This window comes from Canis lupus, chromosome 6 (genome assembly GCF_003254725.2).
Source record: "Canis lupus dingo isolate Sandy chromosome 6, ASM325472v2, whole genome shotgun sequence".
NCBI classification, from domain to species: domain Eukaryota; kingdom Metazoa; phylum Chordata; class Mammalia; order Carnivora; family Canidae; genus Canis; species Canis lupus.
The window spans coordinates 12993967-13006152 of record NC_064248.1 but is presented as its reverse complement, the minus strand read 5'-3'; the positions used below and the strand labels follow the sequence as shown (position 1 = coordinate 13006152).

The 12186-nt window shown below is 52.7% G+C and overlaps 1 protein-coding gene across 14 annotated transcripts in view; it reads left to right on the top strand.

Annotated features, from left to right (window-relative positions):
- Nucleotides 1-12186, top strand: part of SDK1 (sidekick cell adhesion molecule 1) — a 911663-nt gene that overhangs the window by 886796 nt on the left and 12681 nt on the right. For all 14 annotated transcript variants that reach the window (XM_049111183.1, XM_035717437.2, XM_049111182.1 and 11 more), the window contains 4 exons: nt 3131-3295; nt 6175-6312; nt 9475-9595; nt 10018-10147. In XM_049111183.1, coding sequence (XP_048967140.1) covers nt 3131-3295; nt 6175-6312; nt 9475-9595; nt 10018-10147 — 554 coding nt within the window. The remainder of the gene's footprint in view (nt 1-3130; nt 3296-6174; nt 6313-9474; nt 9596-10017; nt 10148-12186) is intronic.

Below are 12186 nucleotides of genomic sequence, written 5' to 3'. Positions count from 1 at the left end.
ACAGATGGAAGGAAGGAAGGAAGGAAGGAAGGAAGGAAGGAAGGAAGGAAGGAAGGGTAAGTGGGTGGATGTATGTATGGATGGATAGATGGATGGGCAGATGGAGGGTAGATGGATAGAAGGAAGGAAGGAAGGAAGGAAGGAAGGAAGGAAGGAAGGAAGGAAGGAAAGAAGGATAAATGGGTGGATGGGACGGATGACTGGATAGATGGAAGGATGAATGGTAGATGGATGGTGGATGGATGGATGCATGCATGGACAGATAGGTGGGTGAACAGATGGATGGTAGAAGGAAGGAAGGAAGGGTGAGTGGGTGGATGGATGGATGACTGGATAGGTGGAAGGATGAATGGATGGAGAGATGGATGGATGGGGAGATGGGTCACATCAATAGATATTTACTGAACTCTTGAAAAACTCAAGGACCCAATGATGAGAATAGGTAAATGTGAAGGAGTGCTCAGAAAGCCCATTGGTAGGAAGCAAGCTGGAGTGTGGAGTGAGGTCAAGAGGAGTCAGAAAGGAGAAGTGACCTTGTTGATTTGCCTCCACCCCTGCCCTTAGACTATGAATTGCTTATATGAACAGAAATCTCACCTAATTCCCCGACAGGGCCTGAGCAAAGAGTGAGCACTTCAGTATCTGTGGGATGAACGTGTGGGTGGGTAGAAGGCAGCAGAGAGGAAGATGGAGCCATAGTGCTCCCGAGGCACAGGGAGTAGCATATGTAGAGAAAATTCTCCCTCTGGACCCATTATTCCAAGGTTATTCTTGTGCAAAACTCAGAATGGACATCTTAGCAGTTATTCCATGTGCAAACCTCAATCTATTGGGGCAGGCGGAGGGAGGGGTGGACTTAAAGCTATGGCTTGCCATTTTGACATTATTAATGGTAATGGGTACCTTGGTAAGAAAGGAGTATAAATGCGAATGTTTAGAAATAAATAATCATCATGCTATTTTTCTGCCTGTGCAGAAATTTGTACCTTTAAAATCTCATTCACAGCCATTCCTTCATTAACCTGTGGCTGCAAGGACTTAATCGGTGCAAACTCTAAATCCTATGCAAATACGGACTTATACACTAGCAATTTTCTTTCTGTGTACTGTTGGGCTAATCCACTTGAGCATATCTGGTGTTCCGAGGTGCATGATAAGGTTGGAGCCAGATAACCCTCAGCCCCCGGAAGGCTGTCAGCATGTGCGCATGCATATTCAAACGTGCCTTTCCTCTCCAGATCTCCTGGTCTTTTAAAAAGATCACATACCTGTGCCTGTAAAAGAAATTGTAATTCATGGAGGATCAGTACTTCAAATGAACATTTTGGCCTCTGAGCCCACTTTTTACCAAACCACCTCCTTCGAGATTGGATTTATATACACTTTGTAGGACGCTGCTTGCTCTGTGTACCACACTGTTAGAAGCACTTTATGAGTATTACCTTTGTTTAACCCTCAAAACAAATCTATGTTGTCACCATTGGTTGTCACCATTCTGCAGTTGAAGCCCAGAGAGGTTAGCAATTCTGCCTCAGGTCACACAGCTGAGGTGTGCTGGGGCCAGGCTTGGCGCCAGGACTCTCTAGCTCCAGACTCTGTCCTCCTTCAGCCACGGTGCTCTTCTGTCTCTGCGATTTTGATGACATCGCTGATCACATTTCCTTGCCCCTTTGGTAGAATGCCCCGGAATCAGATCTATTGGCTTCTTCCTGTGTCTCTGCATCCTAACTTTGTGGCTTTAATTTCAATTTATGAACGTTTTCCTACATGTCAAGGTTTAGATAAATTTGAAACGTGTATGTTTATTGTGGCAAAAAACACATAGCATAAAATTCATCATTACGAATGTGTAGTTCGGTGGCGTTAAGAACATTCACAATGTTACACAGACGTCACTACCGTCTGTCTCCAGAACATCTTCATCTTTGCAAACTGAGACTCTGTCCCCATTAAACACTGACCCCCCCACCTCCAGCCCCTGGCACCACCGTCTACTCTTGTGTGTCCATGAATTTGACGAGTCCAGGGACCTCCTAGAAGTGGGATCACACAGCGTCTGTCCTCTTCTCTCTGGCTTCTTTCATAGAGCACCACGTCCTCAGGGTTCATCCGTGTTGGAGCAGGTGCCAAGATTCCTCCCTTTTTAAGGCTGGATAATATTCTGCAGTACAGATGGACCACATTTTGTTTATCCGTTCATCTGTTGATGGACACTTGAGTTGTTCTACCTTTTGACTATCCACCTATTGTGGATAATGCCATGAACACGAGTGTGCAAGTATCTCTTCAAAATTCAGTGTATAATTGTCTAATTTACACTTGGATTTGGTAGCACTGGGGCATAGAATAAAAAGGGAATAGGGCAGGTTGGAGGCAGCAGCCACCCCAAAGGATGAGCAGAGTGGAGGGCAGCAAGCATGCCCTCACACTCTGGGAGTGTGGTGTGCAAGGTTAGGTCAGAGTCCCCGGGGTGAGCCCACGTCCCCGTGCCAGCTGTCACGAGCACCCTTCCTGCTGGAGAGCTAGTGACATGTCTGCTCCAAGGCTGCGTGGCATGTGTGATGGCCTCACTGCACTGGCAAGCTGGCTGGTAAAAGACACTGTGGTGTGAAGTCATCTCTGGGCCCCTGGTGATATTGTCATTTCCAGTTAGGATGCAAGGGGAGCCCCCCAGGTGTTCCAAAGAATCCAGAAGCCTGGCAGGGGTGCACAGGAGGGCAGGTGATCAGTGCGTGGGCCAGGGAGGCAAGATCCTGGAGTTGAGGAGGGGTGCACACTGCGGCTGGGACCACAGCCAGCCAGAAGGGAGTCAGAAATCCACAACAGAAGATGACAGCAAGTCAGAAACCAGAAGGAGGCCTGGAGTCTGGTGGGATCCAGTGGGATCTGGTGAGATCCGATGGTGAGGAGAACATTCAGGAGCACTGCCTAGCCTGCAGCTTCAGCAGAGTCTGTCCATGGGAGAGGCTGGCCTCCTCCCCAGCCCCCCGCCCCATGCTACTTAACTGGCCTCTGGCTCTCAAATCAGGGGCCTTCAGCCAGGGTGGCTATGAATCCACAGCAGGGCAGGCGCCATGTCAAAGGCAGGAAAAAAGCAAACCTAACCTCTGCTCTCTTGTTGTCTCTTCAGATGAAGGCCTATGGGATATGTTTGTGAAGGACATCCCCCGGAGTGCCACATCCTACAGCGTCAGCCTGGACAAGCTCAGGCAGGGAGTGACTTATGAGTTCCGGGTGGTGGCCGTTAACCAGGCGGGCTATGGGGAGCCCAGCAGCCCCTCCATGGCCGTGTCAGGTAGGGAGCCCTGCCCGAGGAAGGAACTCTCAGGGCGAAGCTCTTCCCTCTCAGGGGGGAGGGGGTGACTTGGAGCCACGGTGGAAGAACCAGGGATGCACTAGGCTTTGTGCAGACTCGATAGGAGACGGGGGCACAGCCTGGAGGACACGGTGCTGGTGGGGAGAGGTGTACACCCGAGCCCATGTGACCACCACCACCACCAGACCCCTCACTGTCCTCACCACACTGTGCTTGAGCAAGTCTTAATTTCTGTCTCATTTTTTCGTAATCAGAGACCCAGGCCAGAGTCAGAGCAGTCAGCTTGAGCTAAGCAGTGTGCTGTCTGGGGTGAAGGCATCCCCAGGCCCAGTGCAGTCCCCAGCCCCTCCCACTGGCTGAAGGTTCCTTACTTGGGAGCCTTGTATGAAGCTTGAAATGCAGAGACCACCCCAGCAGCCGCCGGACCCAAGTTGTGCTTGATCAGGGCCTCCCCCGAGATGGCTGAGGGGCCACCTGGGATGATGAGCCCCCTTCTTTCCCAGAGATGACAGACTAGCTGCCCTCACCAGCCATTTGGCAAGAGGTGTGGCAATGGGGGGAAGTGCCCTCCGGGAGCCAGGAAGCACTTCTTGGAAGAGGGGGGGCGTGCAGCTGGGTGGTGAGGGGTGCATAGGGGTGAGGACACAGGAGAAAGGAGCAGCAGAGATAAAGTCCCAGCAGCGGGACCCCAGGCAGGGAGGACCGAGGAGGCCGGCCTCAACCCCAGCTACACTTGGCATTACGGGGGCGGCTTGGAGGACCCCCCCTGCGAGGACCCCACAAAACACGGTGTCATGCCACCCAGGGCCCTACAGTGGATCAGCCCAGCAGCTGGAGGGATCGCAGGGAGCAGCATGAAGGTGGTTCAGGAAGGTAGCTGGCAGCGCGGCGCAGGCAGGGGCACAGGCAAGGCCAGAAACCAGACTGACGCCCCTCTGATCAAGAGTGACATGTCGCACTTCCCCTGCACGTAGATTCGTTTAAGCTGCCCACTACCCTGGTTTAAATTGAAAACGTCTTTTGTCTGCTCTTTGCCATGAATTTGGAGGAAGCACAGTGTCCGTGGGCAGGCTGGGGCCCCGCGGGGCTGGCAGCCAGAAGGGGACCCAGCACACTGCCAGCTTGCTTAACAGTAAGACTTAGAAAAAATCAAAATTTTCTCATTTCCTCCATTTTTCTTATGAAAAGTTTAACATAAGAGAGACAAGAGAATAAGGAATCCCTGGGCACCCATCACCCCAATTGAGAGATTCAAGGTTTGCGCTTCTCGGTTCCTCTGTAAAAAATCCACGTAAAGCAATTCCAAATGCACAGAGCCTTTCGCTGTCCCACACGAAGGCAGCCGAGCGCATAGGCTGGTTCCTGCGGGAGAACACGGCCCCCTCGCCCTTCTGTTCCTGGGCCCGTGGGCACGCCGTTCCCCCAAAGCCCGTTGCACACTCTTGGTAGCCAGGCAGCTGGGGGGCTGCGGTCAGCTTCCTGCGTCCTTCAGAGCAGCCAACAGGTCAGCACCTGTCTGCTCCGCCTCGGGCCCGACGGCAGATCTGCGGTGCTCCCTGGGCGGGAGGCCTCCTGCGGCCACCGAGGCCTTTCTTTTCCAGGCCTGACTGGGTGGTCAGTTGGGATTTGTTGGCTCATTATATGGAGCACGTTGTGTGCAGCCTGAAAACCACTCACATGTTTGGATTTGGAATCCTGCCATCTCCCAAGAAGCCCTATGCAGCTGCATGATCCAAAGTCAACAACCCCCCCCCCCTTTTATCCCCAGTGTGCACACATTTTTCTCCATGAGGGAGAGATTTAGCACAAGGTAGATGTGTTTTCTGTGGGCTTCAGTAGCTGGGAGGTGGACCGTGGGCCTTGCCCACAAGAGGCTTTCCATTCCGTCCTGTGTCCGCTGCCTCCCAGCCAGCTCCCCTGCAGGGGGGCATGTGGAAGGCACCAGTGGGACCCGACGGCCAGCCAGCACCTACCAAGAAACATTTCCCATTTTTCTGTTCTTTGTAAACAGAATAAAACATGAGCAAGAAGGATATCCTTCTTCAAAGCAACTTTTAAATGAACTTTTTCTGTTTGTCTCTCAAAAAACATATCCAAGGATGGGGCCAGTTGTTCTGCTCAGTTTTGCTGGAGGCACATAATAAATAAAACACAGCCCCGGCCTTCGGGGAGGCCTGCTGTGGCAGAGGTAGCCAGTGGGGAACGCTTTCGACGAGAGGTTTCTACACAGGTGTGGTGGGGATCCAGCACCAGGAGTGAGCAGGAGTCAGACCACGGGGCCTCACGGGCTTGGACTGTGCCCTGTGGCTAATGTGGGGCCACTGAAGGCTTTTAGGGAGGGACCGTTGGTTTCCATCGGAGGAAGATCTCTCTGGCAACAATGTGCAAAAGGGATTGGGGGAAGTCAGAAAGAGGCGAAGCTGCTGGAAAGAGGTTGTAGGGTGGTGGCCATGGTGGAGAGCGTGAGGGGCCCCAGGGGCCAACTGGGAGGCACCTTCCTCCCTTTACTCCAGACACCAGCTGTAAGCAGATGAAATCAGGGGAAGTCACGGGAAGGGTGGTGGATGGACAAGGACAGGGCGAGCTCTGAGACAGGAGCTGGGCTCCAGAAGGGCCAGAGCCGGTTCCCACCGAGGAGGAGCAGCCCACTGAGGGGCCCATCGTGGCCGAGCTTATGTCTGGGAAGCCAGCCAATCAGCCACCTAACCCATCTCAGGTGGGGGGTTCATCTTTCCTGTGACTCCAGGGCTGCCCATCACACCCTCCCTCACCCCCCTGCACTAGAAGCCCCACCACCTGGTCTGGAGACAGGTGGCAGGAGTCTGTCATGGGTGACCGTGTGTTCATGTGCCCTGCAGCTCAAGTGGAAACCCCGTTCTACGAGGAGTGGTGGTTTCTCCTGGTGATGGCGCTTTCCAGCCTGATAGTCATCCTGCTGGTGGTGTTTGCCCTGGTCTTGCACGGACAGAATAGAAGATACAGGAGCTGCAGCACAGGTGGGACGCCTGCCTTGACTCCCCTACCCCCTACCCCCCGCCTCCAAAAGTGCCGGGGCACTGGGAAGCCAAAATGTTGACTTTCTCTCTCTCTCTCCACCCGGGATCCATGGTGTGGGCATCCACTCTGTCTTTGTTGGCCTGTGGGTGATAAAGTAGGTGCAGCAGATTTCCTTTGGGAGGCAGCTCGGCGTAGCACACCCAGGTTCTGGACCTGGCTCTGCCCGCCAATGAGCCTTATGTCTTGGATCCGTCATGTGGGTGGTTTGGGCCTCCCTCAGTCTGTTGCCTCATCTACACCACTGCCCAAATGCAACAGTATTTTTTCACAGGACTTGTAAAGTGTCAAACAGATGAATCACACTACTCAGTATCACGAGAACAGTGAGCTGGGTGCATCTCAGAAATGTAGGTGTGGCTCCTGGAGCCACATGTGGAAACACTCTATGGGTACAACCACAGACCAGCTTATCCCTCGCCTCATGCCCCTCATTCCAGCTTCCAGCCCTCTGATGCCTGGCTCACCTTTGCATTCCTCAGTATAAGGGCCAGGCCTGGCACACAGTAGGTGCTCAATAAGTGCTTGTTGCTGCATGGATCACCCCCATCAGAGAAATGGACAAATGGACATGGCGCAAAGCTGGACTCCATATATAGGAAGGTCAGGAACAACCCAAATGGGTGGGGGTTTCTAGAAGACAAAACGTGATTGTCTCTTGGCATAGAAGCACAGAGAAGCTCCATGAGGGAACCCCTCGGGGTTCTGGGAGTGCTCTGTTCTGTATCTCTATGCCAACGGTGGGTTATACACATAACACAAAACACTCCAAAGGCTTCAGATTAGTACACTTGATGCATTTTATTTTTTTAAATTTTTTGAGAATTTTTTTTAAAATGTATTTATTTATTCATGAGAGACATAGAGAAAGGGGCAGAGACACAGGCAGAGGGAGAAGCAGGCTCCATGAAGAAAGCCTGATGTGGGACTCGATCCCAGGACTCCAGGATCACACCCCGAGCCAAAGGCAGGCGCCCAACCACTGAGCCACCCAGGTGTCCCTATTCTCCTCAATTTTAAAAAAATTGTCATAATTACCCCTGAGACCCGTTCTTTGCACCACTAGAATGTAATTGTGCTCTGGACCGTTCCCACCCCACACAGCTGTAGCTGGGCCACATGCATGACCAGCTCTCTGGTGTCACTGCAGAGGCAGGACAGGTCACACAGCTGGAGCTTTCTCCACCAGCCCACCTGCCTTTGCTTCTTAGGAAGGCAGATCCCTGATGGGGTTCTCCCTCAGACGAGTGGGCACGTGGGCCGCTGGGGATGAGGCACTGGGCTGAGCGGCTCCCCTGGCCTCCACACTGACCCCCCCCACCCCCACCCCCACCGCAGCATCTCTCACTGCGCCTAGAGGGTTAACAGAGCCAGGCACCTCGCCATTTGCTTTCCTAACATTAAGCAATTCATTCCTCCAAGAAAGGATTTATTTTTTTCTGTATAAATTCACTTCTAACAAGTGTTCGTAAATCAGATTTTATTCCTGTGGGATTTACTATGTATGAATGGCATGTCATTTTACTGAGTTAATGCTATTACAGAATCCTGTGTCTGGCGCATAGAAAATCTCCCCGCTTTTCACTCTCCTTCTGCATCTGGAAAACAGGCCTGAAAAGACAGATCTGACCTGCAGCTTCTGATACTCCGCGTCACCCTGGAGTATTAATTTAACATCATAATTGAAGCCTAGGAAAAAAAAGCTACTTGTCTCCTAGCATGTCTGCCTTGCTGTTGGAGCCGTGCAGAACCTTCTTGCGCTTCCTCACACCACCGTCCTCATGGGATTTCCTTTCCAAGAGCAGTTTTTACCTGCTCACCCTCTCGTCTGCCCTGATCCGTGCCAGCCAACAGTTCTGTCCCCCACCTGCTGATCTCGGTTCTGTCCTCTTTCTCTGCTGCACACCCCTTGCACACCTCCAGCTTTTGGGCCGGTCCAGGGGTACTGGGCTCATAGCAGAGAGGGCGCCATGAGGTTCTTAACAAACCTGGAGCAGATCCCTGTCCTGGAGGCTGGGACAGCAGGAGAAAAACAGGTCCTCACCTGCCTCCAGGAGCTGTGTCCAGCCAGTGTGTGTGTGTGTGTGTGTGTGTGTGTGTGTGTGTAAGGCAGATCATAGGGAAGCAAATATGTAAAAAATGCACAGCGGGAGGCTCTGAGGGCCTCTGGGAGTAAAGGAGGAGGCCTGGGAGATTCCCTCTGGTCCTTGACATTCTGTGAGCTGCGGGAAGAACAGGATAACCCAGAGAATTCTGGGGGAAGAGGGCAGACAGCCCCAGCGCAGGGACAGCCTGGATGGGACAGAAGCCATCAGAAACTCTACTGCTCCTTTGGTTTCTCACAACTTCACTGTTACTTGTTTGATCTGCTGATATATCTTAGAATATGTCTTCTTTTTTTTAAGATTTTATTTATTTATCCACGAGAGACAGAGAGAGAGAGACAGAGAGAGAGAGACAGAGAGAGGCAGAGACACAGGCAGAGGGAGAAGCAGGCTCCATGCAGGGAGCCCGACGTGGGACTCGACCCCGGGTATCCAGGATCACACCCTGGGCCAAAGGCAGCGCTAAACCACTAAGCCACCCGGGCTGCCCAGAATATGTTTTCATATGTATTTATATACTTGTTTTTAAGTGGCTTTTTGTATATTGACAGATATGTGCAGTCATCACTACAGCCGATTCTAGAACATTTTCTCCACCCCAAAATACCCTGTTCCCTCTGCTATCACTCCCTGTAAATCTACTTTCTACTTACTATTTTGTTACCTGGCCGTGAGTTTTTTATTTTGACATGTATTAAATATTTAATTTCCCGATTTTAAAAAAGTTTATGCATTCTGAAGACTCTTTCATAAAACACCGGTAAGAATACCAGTACTTTGGCATCAGGAAACATAAACACGGAAATGTCCGCCATTGTCCTGGACACGCAGCCTCGGCCCCAGCGCGCCTCCGCCTGCCTCGTGAGCTCCAGCAGGGAGCTCTGGGCTCTGCTTCGGCAGGAAGCCCGTGAACACCTGTAGGCCGGCAGCGGGGCTCGGCATAGCTGCAGCCAGCCCTTTACTGGAACATCTGGACCCATTCTCCCGTCCCGGCTGTAGGTAAGAGCATCTCCAACATGGAGGAGTCTGTGACCCTGGACAACGGGGGGTTTGCTGCCTTGGAACTCAACAGCCGTCACCTCAATGTCAAGAACACCTTCTCGAAGAAGAATGGGACCAGGTAGGGACACAGCAGCCGTAACTCAAGTGTGCCACATCTGCCCACAGATCTGAACCAGACAGGGCTGGGGGTGCCAGCCACGATGTCACCGTGTCCATGGGCACCCCCAAACTCCAGCAGGGTGGCTTTGAGCCTAGGGGTTTGAGCATGGCAGGGGCGAAGGGCATCTGCATCCTTTTCTGGAGATACAAAAGGAAGCTGTGTCCCAGGCAGGAGGGGAGTGGTCTCGGGAGGCCTGGCCACCCCAGGCTGGCCCTCTGTGGGCTGGCCCTCTGGTGAGGCTGTGCAATGTCCTCCCACTGACATGACAGTGGCCAGAGAGCAGGGCAGGAGGCCAGAGGGTGGGGCAGGGGAGGTACCTGTGTCCCAGAGCTGCCCTGAGCCCGCGCCCGCCATCCCTGGCGGCCCCATCCCTGCCCTAGGTCGCCGCCCCGGCCCAGCCCCGGCGGGCTGCACTACTCAGATGAAGACATCTGCAACAAGTACAACGGAACTGTGCTGACCGAAAGTGCCAACCTCAAGGAGAAGTCGGTGGACGCTTCAGAATCAGAGGTCAGTGGCTGTGGCCGCCATCCCCTGCCTCCGGGAGGAGCCCTCTGCCATCCCAAGGTGCCCTCTGGTCCCAGCTGAGTCTCGCCGCAGCCGCACAGGGAAGCAGGGCCAGGGGCGAGTGACTCCTTTTTGCAGATAAGTAAAGTATGGTGCTTCAGTTCCTCAGGCCTGGAGGTCCTGGTACCAGCCAGCTCTCAGGTCACTACCTCGCCCAGAGGCTTCTGATCCTGAAGCTGGCTCACTTTCCTTTTGGCTTCCAGGAATAACTGTGTTTTATCTCTGGTGGTGATTGTAGAACCTGGTGTCTAGACCCCAGCTGGAGTGGCAGATGGCCTGAGCCTGCCAAATCCAACTTATCTGGGACCGCTCCCCCCCCGCCCCCCGCCGCAACCCCTGCCCCTCCCACCTGCCTGGCTTCCTTCTGTGAAGGGGGATGAGCCAGTGCCATTCTGGGACAGGTACAGGGCCTGGTGAGCTCTGACTTGTCCCTGTCCTCACTGAGCAGATGCACCAGGGAGATCTTGCCCCAGGAGGTTCTCCCCACCCAGGACCCAGGGGCCTGCAGGTATGAAGCCTGCTGAGCATCTGAGTGTTAAAGCGTGAAGCTGAGCACACCCGGGGGCAAGGCCTCTGTCAGGGGAGCAGGCGGGGGAGGACCACCCAGGGGCTCAGCACTCCCCCTACCTCCACCCCCGGGTGTGCCTTTCCCCACAGCGGTGCTGTGTCAGCGTTACATGAGCAAACCCAGCTGAAGTGGCAATTAGAGAGGTGGTCTTCTATCAGTCCTAAACTTTTTTTATTTCACATATGCCAAGTCTTGAGAGAGAGGAAAATCACCAAGCTGTTTGCTGCCCCACCTCTTGGCATTCATACGCTAAATCAATATTTAATCTAAAATAAGTCTCACCTTCATTTGGACCCGAATTCAGGCCTGATTAAGCCCCGAGGCTCAATAAAATGGCTTCTTTTAAATTGTGCTTTGTACATGAACTCCAAGTGAGAGGGGACAGCAGGTGGGCTTCAGTGTGACACGGAGTCTGCTCTGCTTCGAGCTTTCTGTTTACAGAGGACACGGGGCGCCCTGTCTGTACTTCAGCCTTGGGCATGGGGAAAACAGCAAGCAGTGCTGCAGATGTCCAGAAAGGTACATTTGTCTGAAATCAAGGCGCTGTCAAGTGAAATGCTGCAAAACTGACCTGCCTTTTTGTGATAAGGAAATAGCAGCTCTTTTCATGCTGTGTCTAGCTGCTTGCACCAAAAGCCACGTGTTGGGAATGAGTAGGGATGGCCTTGCAGCAGACAATTCTGGTTCAGCAATTAGAAACGCATTCGCATGGCACCTGCCAGGGGTGTCTTCTGTAATTCTGGGGCCTGAGGCTGTTTAGGGCATTCAGACCCCACATTCAGTGCTCACAGCCCTCACATATTAGCCGTGCAGGTCGACCTAGTGACAGTCCAACAGATGCTAGGCACCAGTTGAGCACCTACTATGGGCCAGCACACTGATTTCATGCTCATACCAGCCGCATGAAGTAGAGCAATTTTCCTCCTTGGCCAACCAGCAAGACTAAGTCTGAGGTCATCCCGAGCTTGGCTGAGCCCTGGCCTCCACCGTCTTCTCCAGCTCAGCACCCATTCCTACAGTAGCCAGACTTGGACGCATGATTTTTGAACTCTGTTCATGAAAGCATTCTCAAAATGGGTTGATGGGGAGCATTTAGCCTATTTCTCCTCTCACACATGTAGGTTGTTTTGAGATGCAAATTTAGGTGTTTTTTATGGAGGATTTAAAGCTTTTTTGGAGGCACTGAGCTACGCATATACATACATGCCTATATGTGCAAAACATGTACACTTACATACACACACAGGCACAGAGAGTGGAGAAGGGAGGAAGGGAAGAAGGGAGGATGGCAGGTGTCAGAGAGAGGGGTGTGGAATTGATTCTAAATCCTGCAAGGACGTTGTGATGATCCTCATATAATAGAGGGCAGAGTCGAAACTTATGGAAGTTTTTATGTCTTCCCTGGATGTGCTGA